The 19,332-nt window shown below is 55.2% G+C and overlaps 1 protein-coding gene and 1 long non-coding RNA gene across 4 annotated transcripts in view; one reads left to right on the top strand and one right to left on the bottom strand.

Moving 5' to 3' along the window:
* The first annotated feature begins 5,432 nt into the window (after positions 1 to 5,432).
* On the top strand, positions 5,433 to 11,944 carry LOC140682090 (uncharacterized). The gene is made up of 3 exons (XR_012053336.1): positions 5,433 to 5,560; positions 7,187 to 7,291; positions 11,807 to 11,944. It is a non-coding gene; the product is annotated as an uncharacterized lncRNA (long non-coding RNA).
* Positions 11,945 to 13,835: 1,891 nt separating this feature from the next.
* LOC100232465 (WD repeat-containing protein 7) overlaps positions 13,836 to 19,332 on the bottom strand; it is a 49,595-nt gene continuing 44,098 nt past the window's right edge. For all 3 annotated transcript variants that reach the window (XM_030258948.4, XM_030258951.4, XM_030258949.4), the window contains 2 exons: positions 18,598 to 18,801; positions 13,836 to 14,993 (listed from right to left, as the gene is read on the bottom strand). In XM_030258948.4, coding sequence (XP_030114808.4) covers positions 18,598 to 18,801 — 204 coding nt within the window. In that variant the 3' untranslated portion in view covers positions 13,836 to 14,993. The remainder of the gene's footprint in view (positions 14,994 to 18,597; positions 18,802 to 19,332) is intronic.

The following is a 19,332-nucleotide window of genomic DNA, read 5'->3' on the forward strand; positions in this document are numbered from 1 at the left end:
GCACAGGGATGCTCAGCACAGGGATGCTCAGGTGCAGGATCTGGCACAGGGATGCTCAGGTGCAGGAGCTGGCACAGGGATGCTCAGCACAGGGATGCTCAGGTGCAGGAGCTGGCACAGGGATGCTCAGGTGCAGGAATTGGCACAGGGATGCTCAGCACAGGGATGCTCAGTGCAGGAGCTGGCACAGGGATGCTCAGGTGCAGGAGCTGGCACAGGGATGCTCAGCACAGGGATGCTCAGGTGCAGGAATTGGCACAGGGATGCTCAGGTGCAGGAGCTGGCACAGGGATGCTCAGGTGCAGGAGCTGGCACAGGGATGCTCAGCACAGGGATGCTCAGGTGCAGGAGCTGGCACAGGGATGCTCAGCACAGGGATGCTCAGGTGCAGGAGCTGGCACAGGGATGCTCAGCACAGGGATGCTCAGGTGCAGGAGCTGGCACAGGGATGCTCAGGTGCAGGAGCTGGCACAGGGATGCTCAGCACAGGGATGCTCAGGTGCAGGAGCTGGCACAGGGATGCTCAGGTGCAGGAGCTGGCACAGGGATGCTCAGGTGCAGGAGCTGGCACAGGGATGCTCAGGTGCAGGAGCTGGCACAGGGATGCTCAGCACAGGGATGCTCAGGTGCAGGAGCTGGCACAGGGATGCTCAGCACAGGGATGCTCAGGTGCAGGAGCTGGCACAGGGATGCTCAGGTGCAGGAGCTGGCACAGGGATGCTCAGGTGCAGGAGTTGGCACAGGGATGCTCAGGTGCAGGAGCTGGCACAGGGATGCTCAGCACAGGGATGCTCAGGTGCAGGAGCTGGCACAGGGATGCTCAGGTGCAGGAGCTGGCACAGGGATGCTCAGGTGCAGGAATGCTCCATGCTGTGCCCTGTGCCAGCCTTGCAGCAGGGAGCACCAGCAGTGCCAGGGAAGGACACAGGGCCCATCCATGGTGGCATAAAGGTCTCACTTTCTGAGATGGACACAGCTGTGCTGGTTTACCCTGTGCCTGCAGCCTCTTCCCTTAACCACAAATCTGAGCCCAGCTGGAGCCTCTATCACGCCAATACTGATCTGGTATGGCACTGCTGAGGCATCATGTGGAGGAATTGGGTTTGCCAGCCATGCAGGGTACTTCTTCCTGGAGAAACTCAAAGTTTGCGAAGGAACACAAACATTTAGGTGACCCTGTCCCTTTCCCAAGGCAGCTGGTTCCTGTTGGAGAGCCATCGGCATTCCGGCCGAGGCGGGAGCCGCGGCCCAGCGCTCATTACTCTGCTCCCAGATGAACAGTAAGTCTCTGGAACAGTACTTACAGCCTGTAATAATATTACTGCTCGCTCTGCTACATGGTCCCTCAGTCATTTTTTCAATTAAAAAAGGCCCAATGCTCTATTAACCTTTTGCCTGCTCCTCCATCCTTCATCTGCTGGCGGCCAGGATCGCAGCCGTGTGTTAAAGAAGGCATAGATTACTGTAAAGCAGCGCCGAGCCCTCTGTCATGGCCACGATGAAGTGTCATTTGTTCATTTAAAAATATGAGCCAGTTTATCAAATTCTCCACCTCTGAACCAGTGCTGCAATCTCTTTGTTACCCGTGCAGGGATGCTGGCACTCGCAGTGCTCCTGACGCCCCTTCTGCTGCAGACGGGTGTGCTCTGCCCCCAAATCCTCCAGCAGCAAGCGCTGGCAGCTCGAGTAATGTTATAAAGCCATACATCCATTTTCCTGGCCCTGACACAGGGATGCTGTTCCTGGCTCTCCCGTGCCTGTGGCCGTGTGTCCCATCCCATCTTGCACCTCTGCACCTGGAAAACTTCATCCCATTCAGCTTCCACGGGGTTTTCCTGGCAGGGTTTACTGACGGACCCAGGGGGTGCACCCGGTGTCCCACCACTGCCAAGCATGCTGCCTTTTATTTTATTCCAATTTATTTCTGATTTGCTGCTTTTATTCCTCTCTCAAGGCACCAGCTACTGGCTCTAGCTACAGGGACTTGTTAGACAAGAGCCCCGGATGCTCCAGTTTGATTTCCAGGATCCACAAATAACAGTGTACAACACATTATTTGCTAGAAATTACCTGAAGCTCAGCCCTCCGGAGCTCACTGTGCTGTGCAGAAAAGAGACCCTGTTCCAATCAATATCCTTTCCACGGTCTCTGCCTGTCCACTGGCCATCATTTCACTGGGTTTATTTTGCTTACAGTCCCAGCTGCATCAATATAAGAGCTCCAAGTGGTTTGGAGGTGGGTTTTGAGCTCTAACCCAAGAGTGTGTGCCTGTGCCAGTGGGGAAGGGCTCGCACAGCTTCCCCCCAACTCTTTCCTTATGGAGCAGCCTCAGGTTAAAGCTGCCTTGTTACTCTGTCATTTTTCCTGCAGAAGTTCCCATATCCAGCTACCAGAGCATTTTCCCCTCTCTCCTTGATGAGCTAAACATGTCAGGTTGTTTCAGCTGGTTGCTGTGCAGTGTCTTTTCGGCTGCAGGTAATTTTTATGGCTATTTTCTGCTCTCTCCCTAGTTTCCAGCATCTTTTCGAGCCCTGAGTACCACAACAGGCTGTAGCACTGCAATATCTGGCTACAAGTGCCCCATGCTGAGGCAGGAGCAGCTCCCCTCTGCCTCACCTACATTTACCCAGGGCTTCCATTAGCCCATTTTCCCACAGCAGCTTTTTGGGTATCATGTTCCATTATTTATTTGAGGACAAACACCTAAAAGCTGGATGTTTTTCAGAGCTGTTGCTCCCGGAGTGGTCTCCTGTGTCTCCCAGGACATCGTACGTGACACTGCATCTCCAGCTGCAGCTTTTACTGGTGCTCCCCCAGCTCCTGCAGCCTCCCCCTGCTGCTCTGCCCGCTGCTCCCGTGGTCCTGCAGCCCTGGAAGTGTTCAGGATGGGGTTTGGAGCGATCTGTTCCAGTGGAAGGTGTCCCTGCCCGCGGCACGGCACTCGATTGTCTGTAAGGTCCCTCCCAGCCCTGGGACGCCCGGCTCCTTTCCTGGCTTGTGCCCCAGCTCTCTCCCCCCGAGGGTTTATGCGGATTAGCAGGTCCCTTTGCGTTATCCACAAACCTCGCTGATCCCCAAGGACGGCTGTAATGGGATTGTGCCACCTTTTCCAGGCTGGATGTACCTCCCGGCCCTGGGACAGGCTGCTCCCTGTGCCCGCAGGCTCTCCCTCCTTTCCCTTCTTGGCCCCCAGATTTATTATTCTACAGTGATTGTGTTGAATTGCATTTGAAATCAATTAGCACAGGTACTCAGAGATGAATGTTCATGCTCTGAAAAAAGGTGATGAAAACATACCATTTAAATAGAAATCAATTTCCCTTTCATGTATATCTTCCTAGCTGCTGCCCGAAATTAATAGTTTTTAGATATTTGTGGGGGAGAGGAGAGGCTCCCCTCGTAAAGCACTTCCCTCTCCTCCTCCTCCTCCTCCCCGGCTCCCGGGCTCTCCCACGCCGCTTCCCTCTCGGGCAGAGGGGCTGCTGCAGTTGCCTCCTCCCTGCTCATCTTGTCGGGCCATCATTAGCCGCTTCTCCATGGGAAACTCTTGAACTGGAGCACGGATAAGCAGCGGGGCCGCAGCGCGGGGACCCCGGGCAGTGCCGGATCTTCATCTCAAGCCCGAGCGCCAATTACTCTCCCGGGGAGAACGGGGATCAAGGGACGGTCCCTGCGGAGCCGGGGCAGAACCGTCCGCCCCCGGCGCTGCCGAGCCCCAGGCACCCCTCAGCGGGCCTGGGCCCCACCGTGGGTCAGCTCCAACGGGGGACAAAAGCCAGGAAAAATCCCTGGAAACAAAAGCACCTCTTTGTTCAGGGCAGCTCTGGATGTGGAGCCTGCTGAGGGTGCCCCTGCCAGCGCAGCCTGGCTTGGTGGCTCCACACACCCGTGCCCTTCCAGCTACCCTGGAGCTCTGTCCCACTGAAATGCGATGACTTTCCCAAAGCCCAAACAGCACACGAGCTAGGTAAAAAGGAGAAAAAGAAAAAGCTTTTTTTTTTTGCTAAACTTTATTGGAAATTCGTGGCCACAGGATCCTTGCCCCGTGCTCCATAGATCCCCTGAAGGAGGAATTTCCCCTGGGCTAAAGCAGCTCTCAGCAGTCAGGAGATGACTTTTGATAGGGTGCCCTAAAACTGACCTGTCCCCTCATCCCTGTCTCTTAATGCCAAGGGTCTTCCCAACCCACTTGTCCACAGGGACCAGCACTTTAATGCCGTAATCATTTCATTTATTATCTTCTTTGGGCTACAAAATCTAATCCCCAAATTTAGGCAAGCATCTGTCCTCCTCATTTCCCACAAGGCACCAAATTATCGCTCAGCCCCTCTGCTACGCCCTGATCCCTTCGATCTGGTTTTCTATCAGTGTTATTATTAATCTCCTCCTCCAATCATTTTTCCTCACCATCTGTTTTCGAGCAGGACTCCCGTGTTTAGGGGAGGACCCTGAGCCCTGGGACTCCCTGGCTCTAATCCCTGTTGTGGGACAGAGGCACATTCCCTGACCCCTGAACTGGGCTGTGCCCCCGTGGTTGGGCAGAGATGCCCCAGGGTCCCCTTCCCCTGTGACAGGACCCCCATGCAGCCTCTGGGAGCAGCTCGGGAGTGCTAAAGGCACAGGGGCACATTGCAATCAATGCCCTCATTTACATCTTTCAGTTTTAGACATCTCTGCACTATGCCTATGAATTGTCTAAAAGAAATCAGGTTTTCAGCTCAGCCCCGGTTGCACAGGTCAGGAATAAAACCTGTTCACATCCTCTGTGTTTCTGGTCTCCAGGTATTGATCGCCGTCTCCATTTTCCCCACTCTCGTCTTGATTCCTGCCACTGCCTATTTTTGGTTTATGCTTCCTGCCAGCAGATCCTTCTGGAGCTTTTCTCAGGCTCCTGCTTTGCCTCCCACCGGCACTGCAGCATCTCCAGCCCTCCCCAGGCCCTCCTGGCTGGCTCCCCATGGAGCACAGTTGGGCTTGCATTTGTAGTTACAGCACATGTTCATATTTTAATCCAGACATTTCATTCACCTCCTAACCAACCCCTCTGCGTTGCTAGGATTTGTATCCCCCTCTTATTTTTAGATCTAGATATTTACTAAAAGTATATTTTCACCCTTCTCTCGGGCTGGCAATCACTCTGTGTGGGTAGGACTGCAAATCTGAGTTATTAAATCTTCACATATCCAGGACACCATGCTAAATGCTTATTTGGGGTTCTGTTTGCTTGCAGGGTGTAAATAGACTCTGAGGTATCCAAATCCCTGTCCTCCACCCCATCCATTTGTTTTGCCGTGACTGCGATCTCTTTGATTTCCCAATTTTTCCCTCCCTGTGTTATTTGTTACCCGCTCAGACGAATGCAGGCTGGCAGGCTCAGAAATCAATTCAGCGCCGGAGTTTCAGTCTCAGAAGAGCTGTGTGGGGATGGCTGCCACCTTCCCGGGATGGCTGGTGACAGAAGATAAATCGCCGTGGATTTTTTGCCAACGTGCCATATTTCAAACTCATAATCAGTCCAGCATCACCCTCGGCTTCCTTCAGCATCTCCTTCCTACCGCGGGTGATTTATGGCCCCGGGTAGCAACACCAATTGTACATTTCTAATCCTCTCTTGTATAATTTCTCTTTGCTGCATTTCCTTAATTACCCTCTTTCTGACCTTCCTTTTCCTTCCTTACCCCTGCTTACAGCTTGCTCCTGGGCTTCCTTGCCCTCTCTGGACTCCTTCATTTATTTATGGTGTGACCGTGGTTGATGAGCCCCCTCAGCCCTGGTGACACTGGGCTTTTGGGGTGGCGTGTCCTGAGGCTGGAGCAGGGGTGGAAGCAGCCCCTTGCCAGGCTGGATTTGGGCCTGGAAAAGCTCCACAGCAAAGGACGTGGGCAAGCTGAAACCACCCCAACATCCCTTCCCCGTGTGTAAAGGAGTCCTGGTCCCAGTGCTGGCATTTGTCACCTCTGCTGTCAGTAATTCCAACGGCAAAAGCCACGGAGACATCCTGGCTGTTCCCTGTGCAGAGGATCTGGGACAAAGCACCCCTCTGGTCCCAGTGCTGCAGGGACACAAATCCATGGCCAGCTGCCAGCTCTGGGACCTTGGAACGAGAAGGGCATAGAGCAATTCTAGAATCTCTACAGGCTGGGAAAGGCCTCCAAGTTCATTGAGGCCAAATGTTCCCCCAGCACCGCCCAGGCCACCACTGAGCCATGTCCCCAAGAGCTTTAAACACACCCCGAAGCCTTAAATCCCTCCAGGGACAGGGATGCCACTCTGGGCAGTGCTGGGGCCCGAGGGCAGAGGGAAAGCACAGCAGTTAACTTTAAGCAATCACTGGAACATCTTCTTCATAATTAATAAATGGGAGATGTTACTGCAGCTAATCAATAAAGTTGTTAGAGGGAATTGATCGCAGGGGGAACTCTTTTTGTGGGTACAATTTTTCACCTCTGTGGAACAAAGGGCTCCCCGGGGTGCTCTCACTGTGATGGGCACAGGGAGCCCGACCCAAAGAGCCAACGAGGGAGAGACAATTAATTAATAAATTAATTAATTAACACCCTGAGAGCCAGCGGAGGGGCCAGAGAGAACCGCTCCCGTTCCCCCAGGCGTGGAAGGACACCCGGGACCGCTCCCGGGACAGGCCAGGGGCCGGGCAGGGACACCTGCCGTGGCTGCCCCGCTGCCAGGGATAAGGCACTGATCAGATCAGGGTGAATATTCTGGGCACCAAGTGCTGTGTGTGCCCCAGGTGGCCGATGCCATGGCACTGGGTGAAGCAGGATGTCCCCAGAGCAGCAGCCGGGCTCTGCGGGCAGCCAGCGCGGCCACTTATTGCTTGTAATTAACTCCAGCCAGCAAATCTCCTCTAAATCAATCACGGCCGGACTAATAAATAAATCTTGGCTCGATCACTACCTGTAGAATGCGTAGACAAGTGAGTGTCTCTGATTTACCACTTCCTTGTGCTGGACTGGGGAATCACGGACTGATGGCAGGAGGGACACCAGGATCCGGATGTGATGCATTATTTAAAACTTCAGAGATAATAAAATTCTGGAGGAGACTGGCCCGTTAGCTCAGCGTCCCAACTGATGTTTCTCCCACTGTATTAGGCTCTGCATTAATTATTTTATATTTCCTTCTGACTCCCCACTCATTTTTCTTTGTCTTTTTGTCATTTTAACAGGGAAGTGGGACATGTTCCACGGCGACATCCCAGCGGCCAGAGCCTCTGTGGCCTTCAGAGCGGAGCACGCACCCGTAGTTTGACTCAGCTCCTGTGGACACTCAGGTACCACCTCAGCATCACACGTGCCTGTGCTAATTCCGGGGCCGTGTACCTTAATCTAATGACTAATTCCAGGAATCTGCCGCTCCGTAATGGGCTGTGCCCCCCGGGATGCACCAGGGAGGTTGTGCCGGGTCTGGCGCTGAGACGCCAGCAGGGAGGATCCTGTGAGATGAGAGAGAAGCTGGCTAGAATTCCCTCATTAGCTCATTAACTCACTAATTGTGGGGTATTTGTAAAACCCACAAAATGTCCTAGAAATGGGGTGAGAAGCCCAGTGGTGCCGGGCGCTTTCTGCCAGCCAGGGAATGCCACGGCTCAGGTGGCACCGGGCCGAGGAGCAGAGCAGGGGGCAGGAGCCCTGGAAGGGACTGTGTCCCCTTCACACAGTGCAGCCTTGACTCATATATTTTTCATCCCAGTTGAGGGTACAGTGTCAGCCGATGACCTTTGTCACACCCCAGTGCTTTCTGGGATGTAAATTAGGGCCTTTTTTTCCCCCCATCTGGACAGATAAGATGGACTCTGACTCGCCCGTCTCGGAAGCCGATATTTATTGTGAGCCCACCGCTCCTCTCAGCAGGTGGACAAAGATAATACTGTCATTATGTGCTCAGAAAATGCTTTGTAAAATTTGGTAAAGTCCGCGAGATAACATCTGCCTCGAGGACCGCTCCGCTGTAAACAGGGCTTGGAAAAATAGCACCCACTGCTTCTCCCCGGGAATATCGATTTTTGGTGTTGGAAAGGGTCAAATTCAAATGGGCGGCACAAAGAGCGGCTGCAGCTCCCGCTTTTCACAAAGAACAAAGTGCTGCGGCGGCGGAGGCAGCGCGGGGCCGGGGCCGGCGCCTTTCCCACGGGAGCGGGCAGCTGCTGCCCGCGGGGACCGGCGTGTCCGGCCACGTCCCGCGGGGAGCCGCGGGCTGGAACCTCGCGGCGATGTGCTGCATCCCATCCCCTGGCACCTCCGCAACGTCCCAGCACCGCCCCAGCAGGGAGCACATCCCAGGCACGCTTCGGGCACCAGGAGCATCCCAGCAGAGGGACTCGGCATTCCCGTTTCCCGGCCTGCAATCCCCAAAGCCCTGCTTGCCCACAGCAGAGGGTCCTGGAGCACCGACAGCACTGCCAGCCGTGCAAATTCAGCAGCCGAGTGAGTTCTTGTCCCTCAGGAACGCCTTGGACACAGCTCCTGCTCTAACGGGAAGCAAAAGCCTCGGCAGCAGAAAAGAAAATGCAGGAGTGGCACAGGGACGGCTGCTGTTGGAATTGGAAAGGGTTTTACCCAAGGAGGCAGCTCCAAATCCCCTTCATCCCCACGGCATTATTTATTCATATTCCCCTTGTGCAGACCGGGGGCTCGGGCAGACACAATCGATCCGAGAGCACAAAAAAGGAACCTGGGATGCGGGCCCGGGCTGGAACGGGAGCTTGCACAGCAGGCCCTGAAAGCAGGATGTGGTGTCCAGGGAGCAGCACCTCATGGGCAGGGCAGGGCATCCCCCCTGGCATTCCAGGCCGTAGGACAGCAGGGCAGTGTGGCACTGTGGCAGCCCCCTAGGAGCCCTCGGCAATTGGGATGTGCCACAGCTCCAGAGGGCACAAGCAAAGAAGAAAAGGAGGTTCAGGAGGGAACTTCTGGCTCCCCACAACTCCCTGACAGCAGGGTGGAGCTGGGTGGGTGTCAGGCTCTGCTCCACTTGCTCCCCAAGGCAAGGACATGGCTGTGGATCGTTTGGGCCTCCCCTCCCCGTGGGAACAGGATGGGGAGATGATGCTCTGTGGTTACACACAGGAGGGAGCTGGCATCCTGTAAGGGAAAAAGAAACTTGTTTCCCACTCCATGAAATGTGACTGGAGGCTTTGGAAATGGCTTTGGAATGGCAGGAGGGCAGGGCTTTGAGAACCAAACCATGCTGGAACGCGTTTGGGGGAGAGCTGTTTGTTCAGCTTTAGTCGTGTGAGAATTAACACACAGCACCCAAACCCCCATTTTCCAGAGCAAACTGCTCTGTGTGCTGTTTCCCAGGGATGCAGGAGCAGACAGGAGGAAGGCAGGGTGACAGTGAGGATTCACTCACTGGGGTGTGCCCTTCCTGAGTGGGCTGTGGGCTTTAGGGCACCTGGGCACAGCAGTGTGTGACAGGGATGGCTTCGCTCCCGCTGTGGGTGCACAGCCTGCAGCATCCCAGCAGGTGCTGGGGGCTCTGAGGCCCTGCAGCATCCCTCACTCCCTGCCCACAGCCTGGATGGATGTGGGAACAGCAACAGCCAGAGAAAGTCCATCTTTCACCTCCAAATCCCCAGCACTGCTGCCACAGAGCCTGGAGAGGGGCTTTAAGCCATTTCAAAATCCATCTCCCAGCTCATTATTATGCCGGGCAATTTTTCATTCATCGGGAATCTACGGCAGCATTTTAATGTGAGAAGCTCCCTGCTCTGTTTCTCTTCCCCTGAAGAAAAATAGCTTAATTTCTGCAGTTTGATAGATTTTCCTGAGCCTTCAAAAGGTAGAGAAAGACTCTTGAAAATCGGTCGTTGAACTATCCACAGGCATTTTATAATGGCTGTAAATAGGCCTGGACTGAATAGCTCTCCAGGCATCAGCTTGAATGGTGTCCTTGACACTGTTATTATTATCCCCACGGAGAAAAAAAGGGAAAAAAGAAAGGGAAAGAAAGTCTGGGAGCCTCTCCACACTGCAGTTGGTGTGTCTCTAGGCTGGAAGAGCTAAATCCCTCCTGCTGGATCTACACCCCCAGAGATGCACTGGTTTTCACTTCCCAGAATTGTCATAATTTTCATGGAATTTCCTGCATTAAAAAAAAAATAAATCTATGAACTTGAGAAATTTATAAACTCTGCAGCAAATGAAGTACAAGAAATCTAGGGGAATTTATTTTCTGCCTTTTTGCCCCTTTACCCATCTAATTCTGTGGTTGCTTTCCATCAGGGAATTACTTTTGTAACTTCCAAGCTGCCATGTCCCACTACTCTTCGCTGAGGAGCAGCCTCTGACCCCCAGTTTTGGGGATTACTTTTCAGGGTGACCATTTACAGCACCCCAGCTCATCACCATCGAACAGCTCGAGAGGTTTCCAAACCCCATTTGGACCCTTCACCACTTCATGTTCCAGCACCTCCACCAAAGCTGTCCTTCTCACCTTAGATCCTGTGGGATTATGTCACCAGAAACACTGCACAAAAGCTCGAGGTTAATCAGCAAGAACAATTTTCTCAGCTTAAATAGGGTGCTTTCATTTCTTGAAAGCCACTCTGATTTTTCCAGCCCCCTCACAAAGCAAAAATAGCATGTCCTAGAAATGTCACTGCTGTATGGATTTCTCCATATGGAAAAGGAGCACAGTGATGCCTCCTGGAGCAGCCTTGGAGCCCTCCCCACGCGTGGGGTGATGCTCTGCCAGGGCGTGGGCTGTGCTGGAAGTCACAGAATTTCAGGATGGGTTGGAAAGGAGTCCCGGGTCCCTCTGCATCCTCGGGCTGCCCCGGGTCCCTCTGCATCCTCGGGCTGCCCCGGGTCCCTCTGCATCCTCGGGCTGCCCCGGGTCCCTCTGCATCCCCGGGCTGCCCCGGGTCCCTCTGCATCCCCGGGCCCCCGGCACGTCCCCAGCAGCTCTCCGAGGCCGGTTCCCCTCCAGCCGCCCTTCCCGGCAGCACGGCACTAATTGCTCGGCTTCGTTCGGAGCGACAGCCGCGCTCCCTCCGGGGGCTCCTCCGCCGCCTTTCCTGGAAGTGTTTCCTCCTCGGGCCCCAATCCATAATTGATGCCCGGGAGGGACCGGAGCCGGGCTTTGGGGTGGAACGCCGGGCCACATCCTGTGGGATCCCACCCACGAGATGGTTTTGGGGCCGTGGGACACGGGTGGGGCTCGTTTGGATGGAAACCTGCCCCCCGTGAGCTCCCAGGGAGGTGGCTCGGGGCGGATTTTCAGCCCTGCCAATGTCCCGCCTTGCCGGGAAACCCAAAATCCCCGACCCAAACTCTACATTTAATGCCCCCAGCCCACCCCGTGGTTACATAATTCCCATCTCCGGACTCGGCACTCGGAGTTTTTAAGCCCAGGGTTAATTGTCTCCCTCCTCCCCGGCAGTGCAGAACAGACAGAACAGGCACGAAATGAATCCCACAAAACCACAGCTGACAGGTTTAAAAATCTATTTTCCTGCAAGGATCTATGGGAAGGACGGGTGATTAATGAAGACTATGAAGAAAAGGTTTTATCCAGCAGATTAATTTCAACGGGTGTTTAAATCCTTAGCAGAGTTGGACAAGATGCTCCGAGGAGCAGCTGGGGGGGCTGCCTGGGCACCTTCCCAGCAGGGCACAGCATCTCTGGATCCCAAAGCTCCATTTCCCCCAGCAGGGGCTGCCTGCCCTTGTCTCCCTCAGGCACACCCTGGCTGCGGCTGCTCTGAGCAGCTTGGGTGAAAAATGCAGTGTTTTACCAAAAAAAGGGACTATCTGTTACCCTCCACGTGTGTTTTCCCCTGCAGAGACAGCCAAGGAGAGCAGCAGAAGGAACCTGGTGTAGATGGAGGGTGACCATTTCCAGCCTCCATGCTGCAGGAGCAATGCGTTATCCAAACCTCCAGTTTGGGAGAAAAAGGTATTTAATCTTTTTTAATCCCTCAGGACTCAGACCTCTGAGCTGGAGCCCACCACCTCCCACATCCCACGGGACAGGACACAGGCACAGGGGGCTGGTTTGCATCCATCCCTTCCCTATATCCCAGGTGGGCTTTGCTGCCAGCTGCCTCTCCAGATCCATCCTGCCGAGGTCCTGCAGGGTTTGGCTTGGAAAGGACCTTCAAGACCATCCTGTCCCAACCTCCTGCGGGACACTGGGACAGGCAGGTGTGAAGCTGACAGAATTCCATTAGGGAGCTGCTGTCCTGTGCTGTGTCCCTGCCCATGGCTTTACGGTCCCTTCCAGCCCAAAGCACTGCAGGACTCCAGGATTCTGTGCTCCAGGAGCAGGTGATGGCTCTGGACAACTGAGACCTGCAGAAAATCGACACTGAAAGGAGCAATCACAGCAGCGTGGCTGCAGCTCTTCCCATTTCCCCTGGCAAACCTTCCCCCGGGACTGTGTGCACCTGACCCTAAACCTTCCCCATTTTCCAAGCCAATGCACTTGATGGGAACTCATCTCTGCTCTCCCCACGGCTTCCCTGGCATCCCCAGGGTGGGACACGGCCGCTTTCGGCTTGGCTGAACCCCCAAATTCATTTCACAGATTGCATTTGGGCTCTGATTCCATTTGCTCCCGGACACCTCACCTACAGAACACTTTGTTCTCTTCAGGAAAATAGGGATTTATTTCCCTCAGTGTTCCTGTAGAGAACAGACCTGTGCTGGACACACACCCCGGGAGGGCTGAGGAAACCCCTCTGGCACCCTGGGGCTGTCCCACTCCCCATCTCTCCCTCCTGCCTCTCCTCCTCCCATGAGGCCACCAGCAGCAGCACCTTTGCTGCTTGCTCCTGGAATAAAGTGCATTTTAACCCATTTTCTGCCTGAATACACTGCTTTATAAAAAAGCCAAAATAAACCTTGCAAGGTGAGCAGATTCCAGCATCACTTCCAAGCTGGAAGCATCGGTTTCCTTTCACGGTGTTGTAAACGGTGAGTAGCTCTGCAGGAGTGAGTAAATGCCTGTTTAAGATTATTTACATCAATAAATAAATATTTACCCCTTTTTAAGCATCTCCAGCCCTTGCAAACAGGTTTCCAATTTACAAAAATCAATTAAAATCTGGTATTAGAATGCACCAGCCCACGGTGATGTTCCCGGAGATGTCACTCAGCCTCCATTCCAAGCCCCACATCAGCATTCCAAAAGCTCTGCTGCTGAAAGAGCAGAAAGTTTCACCTTTTAATTTTTCATAGCGGATTAATTTTTAATTTTCAGACATCAGAGAGAGGGGGAAGTTCCCCAGGAGCCTCTCCCGCTTCAAAGCGTGCTCCAGGCAACCGCTGGATCGAGTGTCAATTTATCACACCGGAGGCTCCGATCCAGATTTTTCCTGATTTTTTCTTTTTTTTTTTTTTTTCTTCAGACAAAAGTATTAATGCTGGTGAAGTTTTCTAGAAGCTGGGAACAGGCTGGACAGAAGCAAAGCCTCTCTCACAGCCTGCTCAGCTGCCGGTGGAGGAGCTCCGTGCAGGGAATTTCTGCTCTGCCCTGTCCCTCCCTGGATCTCACCTGGCACTGCCTGCAGGGAACTGGGCTGAGCACACCGGGTAACTCCTGACCTGCTCCGGAGCATCCCAGGGCACAGGGGCTTCCTTCCTCTGCCCCTTTGTTATTCACTGCGGTTAATTCCTCTGGGGAACTCCAGCCTGGCAGAGCCCAGAGCACAGGGAGAGCTCAGAGGGACTGGGGACAAGGCAGGGAACAAGGACCCTTCATATCCCTCCAGCCCAAACCCCTCCAGGACTCCGCTCTCATTCTTAGAGTGGCAGATTCCCGAGGAGTGGGCAAAGCACCCTCAGCAGATCACTGACACCCACGCAAAGCAACACGTTTCAGTCCAGTTTTATTCCACAAGCATATTTACACCAGGAATGTCAATCCACGGAGGGCAGGGACGCGTTTGTGGAGAAGCAGACACGGGAACCATCACACGGTGACTTCATCCCCCCTCTCATGCAGGTGTCACTCGAAGCCACGGACACCAAGGCCACACAGCGCCGGGGACACGGAAAGGTGACAGTGGAACAGCGGGATGGGAACAGCCCCTGGCACACACCGACCTCCCAGCAGCTCCTCGGGGTCTGATCCTCCTGCTCTGAATCAGCTGGAGCAGCACAGAGCTATGGGCCTCCTGGGCTGCAAACCCCACCTGGGCACTACACAGGTAACCCAAGCGCAATAACACACACTTATTTTCTCTTTTGGAGCCATGGGAAAAATTAATTCCTCATTCTTGGACTCCAAGTACCATTTCTAGCTTAGCAGATAGTGGCAGCCTCATGTCTGAGCTCTGCAGCCAAGGAAAAGCTGCACAAACAGAGATATTGAAATAAAAGGATTTGAGAGGTTTTTTCTCCTTCCCATTAGCAGAAACCAGAAAATTTCACACAAAATATTCCACAAAATCAGATATGTAAGAAGTAAACACAGTCACAGCGAGTGTCACACAGGGATATTCCTACTGAAGGAAATGTTTCAGTACATCCAGTCAATAATTCATTTTTTTTCCATAATTTTGATAATTTTTCCATTCAAAATGGCCCCCTTTGTCCTTTATTTAAATAAATACCTGCACTGGTGGCAAAAACCACCTTTCTATATAAATACTGCTTTTTTCCAAGTCTGCCATTTTACAGGATTTTTAAATTATTTATTTACACGTGGACTATCATTTTTCCTTCCGGCCTGGGCACAGCAGCACTTCCAATCCCCTCAGAAAGGAGCCTTCACCCCTTGGGATCAGCACACAGGCCACAGCCCCGAATTCCAGCCCCATTCCCAGGCAGGTACCTGGCTCTGGGGGCAGCACCCACCAGCGTTCCACGGCCACCAGGAGCAGTCCATGTAAACACGAGTCTTTTTGGTAAACACTGACGTTCTGGGAGGCTCCCAAGGGAGAAGGGGTCGGGTGACATCCAGCGCGGATTCGGGATGGCTGCTCCTGATCCCGCTCTGCAGAGAGGGGCCCCCAGGCTCTCTTCCTCCTGGAGGCATGGAAAAGCTGTCAGTGCCACAGCCGGGCAGCAGAGATGGGTGTGAGCCCCTCAGATCCCGGCAGGATTCCCCCAGACCCTACTGAGCCCCTCAGATCCCAGCAGGATTCCCTCAGACCCTACTGAGCCCCTCAGACCCCAGCGGGATTCCCTCAGACCCTACTGAGCCCCTTAGATCCCAGCAGGATTCCCTCAGACCCTACTGAGCCTCTCAGACTGTGGCAGAATTCCCTCAGACCCTACTGAGCCCCTCAAACCCTACTGAGCCCCTCAGATCCCAGCAGGATTCCCTCAGACCCTACTGAGCCCCTCAAATCCCAGCAGGATTCCCCCAGACCCCACTGAGCCCCTCAGACCCCACTGAGCCCCTCAGATCCCAGCAGGATTCCCTCAGACCCTGCTGAGCCCCTCAGATCCTGGCAGGATTCCCTCAGACCCTGCTGAGCCCCTCAGACCCTACTGAGCCCCTCAGATCCCAGCAGGATTCCCCCAGACCCTACTGAGCCCCTCAGATCCCAGCAGGATCCCCTCAGACCCTACTGAGCCCCTCAGATCCCAGCAGGATTCCTTCAGACCCTACTGAGTCCCTCAGACCCTACTGAGCCCCTCAGATCCTGGCAGGATTCCCTCAGACCCTACTGAGCCCCTCAGATCCCAGCAGGATTCCCTCAGACCCCACCGAGCCCCTCAAACACTGGCAGGATTCCCTCAGACCCTACTGAGCCCCTCAGATCCCAGCAGGATTCCCTCAGACCCTACTGAGCCCCTCAAATCCCAGCAGGATTCCCTCAGACCCTACTGAGCCCCTCAGACCCTACTGAGCCCCTCAGACCTTACTGAGCCCCTCAGACCCTACTGAGCCCCTCAAATCCTGACAGGATTCCCTCAGACCCTACTGAGCCCCTCAGACCCCAGCAGGATTCCCTCAGACCCCACTGAGCCCCTCAGACCCTACTGAGCCCCTCAGATCCCAGCAGGATTCCCTCAGACCCTACTGAGCCCCTCAGACCCTACTGAGCCCCTCAGATCCCAGCAGGATTCCCTCAGACCCTACTGAGCCCCTCAGATCCCAGCAGGATTCCCTCAGACCCTACTGAGCCCCTCAGATCCTGGCAGGATTCCCTCAGACCCTACAGAGCCCCTCAGATCCCAGCAGGATTCCCTCAGACCCTACTGAGCCCCTCAGATCCCAGCAGGATTCCCTCAGACCTACTGAGCCCCTCAGATCCCAGCAGGATTCCCTCAGATCCTACTGAGCCCCTCAAATCCTGACAGGATTCCCTCAGACCCTACTGAGCTCCTCAAATCCCAGCAGGATTCCCTCAGACCCTACTGAGCCCCTCAGATCCTGGTAGGATTCCCTCAGACCCTACTGAGCCCCTCAGATCCTGGTAGGATTCCCTCAGACCCTACTGAGCCTCTCAGACTGTGGCAGAATTCCCTCAGACCCTACTGAGCCCCTCAAACCCTGGCAGGATTCCCTCAGACCCTACTGAGCCCCTCAGACGCTACTGAGCCCCTCAAACCCTGGCAGGATTCCCTCAGACCCTACTGAGCCCCTCAGACCCTACTGAGCCCCTCAGATCCCAGCAGGATTCCCTCAGACCCTACTGAGCCCCTCAGACCCCAGCAGGATTCCCTCAGACCCTACTGAGCCCCTCAGATCCTGGCAGGATTCCCTCAGACCCTGCTGAGCCCCTCAGATCCCAGCAGGATTCCCTCAGACCCTACTGAGCCCCTCAGACCCTACTGAGCCCCTCAGACCCTACTGAGCCCCTCAGATCCCAGCAGGATTCCCTCAGACCCTACTGAGCCCCTCAGATCCCAGCAGGATTCCCTCAGACCCTACTGAGCCCCTCAGACCCTACTGAGCCCCTCAGATCCCAGCAGGATTCCCTCAGACCCTACTGAGCCCCTCAGATCCTGGCAGGATTCCCTCAGACCCCACTGAGCCCCTCAGACCCTGCTGAGCCCCTCAGACCCTACTGAGCCCCTCAGACCCCACTGAGCCCCTCAGACCCTACTGAGCCCCTCAGATCCCGGCAGGATTCCCTCAGACCCTACTGAGCCCCTCAGATCCCAGCAGGATTCCCTCAGATCCTACTGAGCCCCTCAGATCCCAGCAGGATTCCCTCAGACCCCACTGAGCCCCTCAGACCCCAGCAGGATTCCCTCAGACCCCACTGACCCCCTCAGATCCCAGCAGGATTCCCCCAGACCCTACTGAGCCCCTCAAATCCCAGCAGGATTCCCTCAGATCCTACTGAGCCCCTCAGATCCTGGCAGGATTCCCTCAGACCCTACTGAGCCCCTCAGATCCTGGCAGGATTCCCTCAGACCCTACTGAGCCACTCAGACCCCACTGAGCCCCTCAAATCCTGGCAGGATTCCCTCAGACCCTGGCTGAGCCCCTCAGATCCCAGCAGGATTCCCTCAGACACTACTGAGCCCGTCAGACCCTGGCTGAGCCCCTCAGACCCTACTGAGCACCTCAAATCCCAGCAGGATTCCCTCAGACCCTACTGAGCTCCTCAGATCCCAGGAGGATTCCCTCAGACCCTACTGAGTCCCTCAGACCCCAGCAGGATTCCCTCAGACCCTACTGAGCCACTCAGACCCCAGCAGGATTCCCTCAGACCCTACTGAGCCCCTCAGACCGTGGCAGGATTCCCTCAGACCCTACTGAGCCCCTCAGACCCTACTGAGCCCCTCAGATCCCAGCAGGATTCCCTCAGACCCTACTGAGCCCCTCAGATCCTGGCAGGATTCCCTCAGACCCCGGCTGAGCCCCTCAAATCCTGGCAGGATTCCCTCAGACCCTACTGAGCCCCTCAAATCCTGGAAGGATTCCCTCAGACCCTACTGAGCCCCTCAGATCCCAGCAGGATTCCCTCAGACACTACTGAGCCCCTCAGATCCTGGCAGGATTCCCTCAGACCCTGCTGAGCCCCTCAGATCCCAGCAGGATTCCCTCAGACCCTACTGAGCCCCTCAGACCCTACTGAGCCCCTCAAATCCTGGCAGGATTCCCTCAGACCCTACTGAGCCCCTCAGATCCCGGCAGGATTCCCTCAGACCCTACTGAGCCCCTCAGATCCCAGCAGGATTCCCTCAGACCCTACTGAGCCCCTCAAATCCCAGCAGGATTCCCTCAGACCCTGCTGAGCCCCTCAGATCCCAGCAGGATTCCCTCAGACCCTACTGAGCCCCTCAGATCCCAGCAGGATTCCCTCAGACCCTACTGAGCCCCTCAGATCCCAGCAGGATTCCTTCAGACCCTACTGAGCCCCTCAGACCCTACTGAGCCCCTCAGATCCCAGCAGGATTCCCCCAGACCCTACTGAGCCCCTCAGACCCTACTGAGCCCCTCAGATCCCAGCAGGATTCCCTCAGACCCTACTGAGCCCCTCAGATCCCAGCAGGATTCCCCCAGACCCTATTGAGCCCCTCAGACCCTACTGAGCGATTCCCTCAGACCCTACTGAGCCCCTCAAATCCCGGCAGGATTCCCTCAGACCCTACTGAGCCCCTCAGATCCCAGCAGGATTCCCTCAGACCCTACTGAGTCCCTCAGATCCCAGCAGGATTCCCTCACCTAGACCATGAAGCGGTGCTCCTTTCCGTCGTGGGCCATGAGGATGATGTTGCGGTTGGAGGTCCAGATGAGCCGGGCCAGCCGGAGCGCGTTGTGGGATCCGGGCGACGCCGGCTGCACGGGTGGCACCTGGTAGGTCTTGACGCAGCGCAGTTGGGGCGCGGAGTTGAGCATGCCGATGCTCCCCAGGAGAGACGTGTTCATCTGTGGGGACAGCCCGGCTGAGCGGCACGGCGCCCACACCCCACACCCCACACCCCACACCTCGCCGGGAGCAGGGGGAGGTCTGATCAGGGGTGGGAAGGGACCTCAGAGCTCACCCAGCCCCACCCGTCCACCCTCACGAGGTTCTCCAAGCCCTGTCTAACCTGGCCTTGTGTCTGCTGGGCACTGCTGGTGCCAGCTCTAAACCCTGAACGCTGAGATTCCCCAAGCCAGCCCCTCAGGCCATGGCACGGATTTGTGTCCCCTGGCCAGCCCGGGGTGTTCCACTGCTGCTGCCGTGTCCTGAACCCGAGCAGTCCCTCGTCCCCATCAGCAGAGCGGTGTCAGGGGTGTAAATCACGGCAGCGTGCGAGCCCCGCTGACATTTTCACAATTTAAATCATCTTGAGTAATAACCCTTTTAGGATGACTAATGCTCCTGATTTTCCTGCATTAATAATTGTGCCAAACGGGACACGGAAGGGAAAAATCACCAGCGCACGAGGTCACATCTGGCTTGGAAGGGATTGC

The sequence above is a fragment of the Taeniopygia guttata genome, chromosome W (assembly GCF_048771995.1).
Source record: "Taeniopygia guttata chromosome W, bTaeGut7.mat, whole genome shotgun sequence".
Classification (NCBI taxonomy): domain Eukaryota; kingdom Metazoa; phylum Chordata; class Aves; order Passeriformes; family Estrildidae; genus Taeniopygia; species Taeniopygia guttata.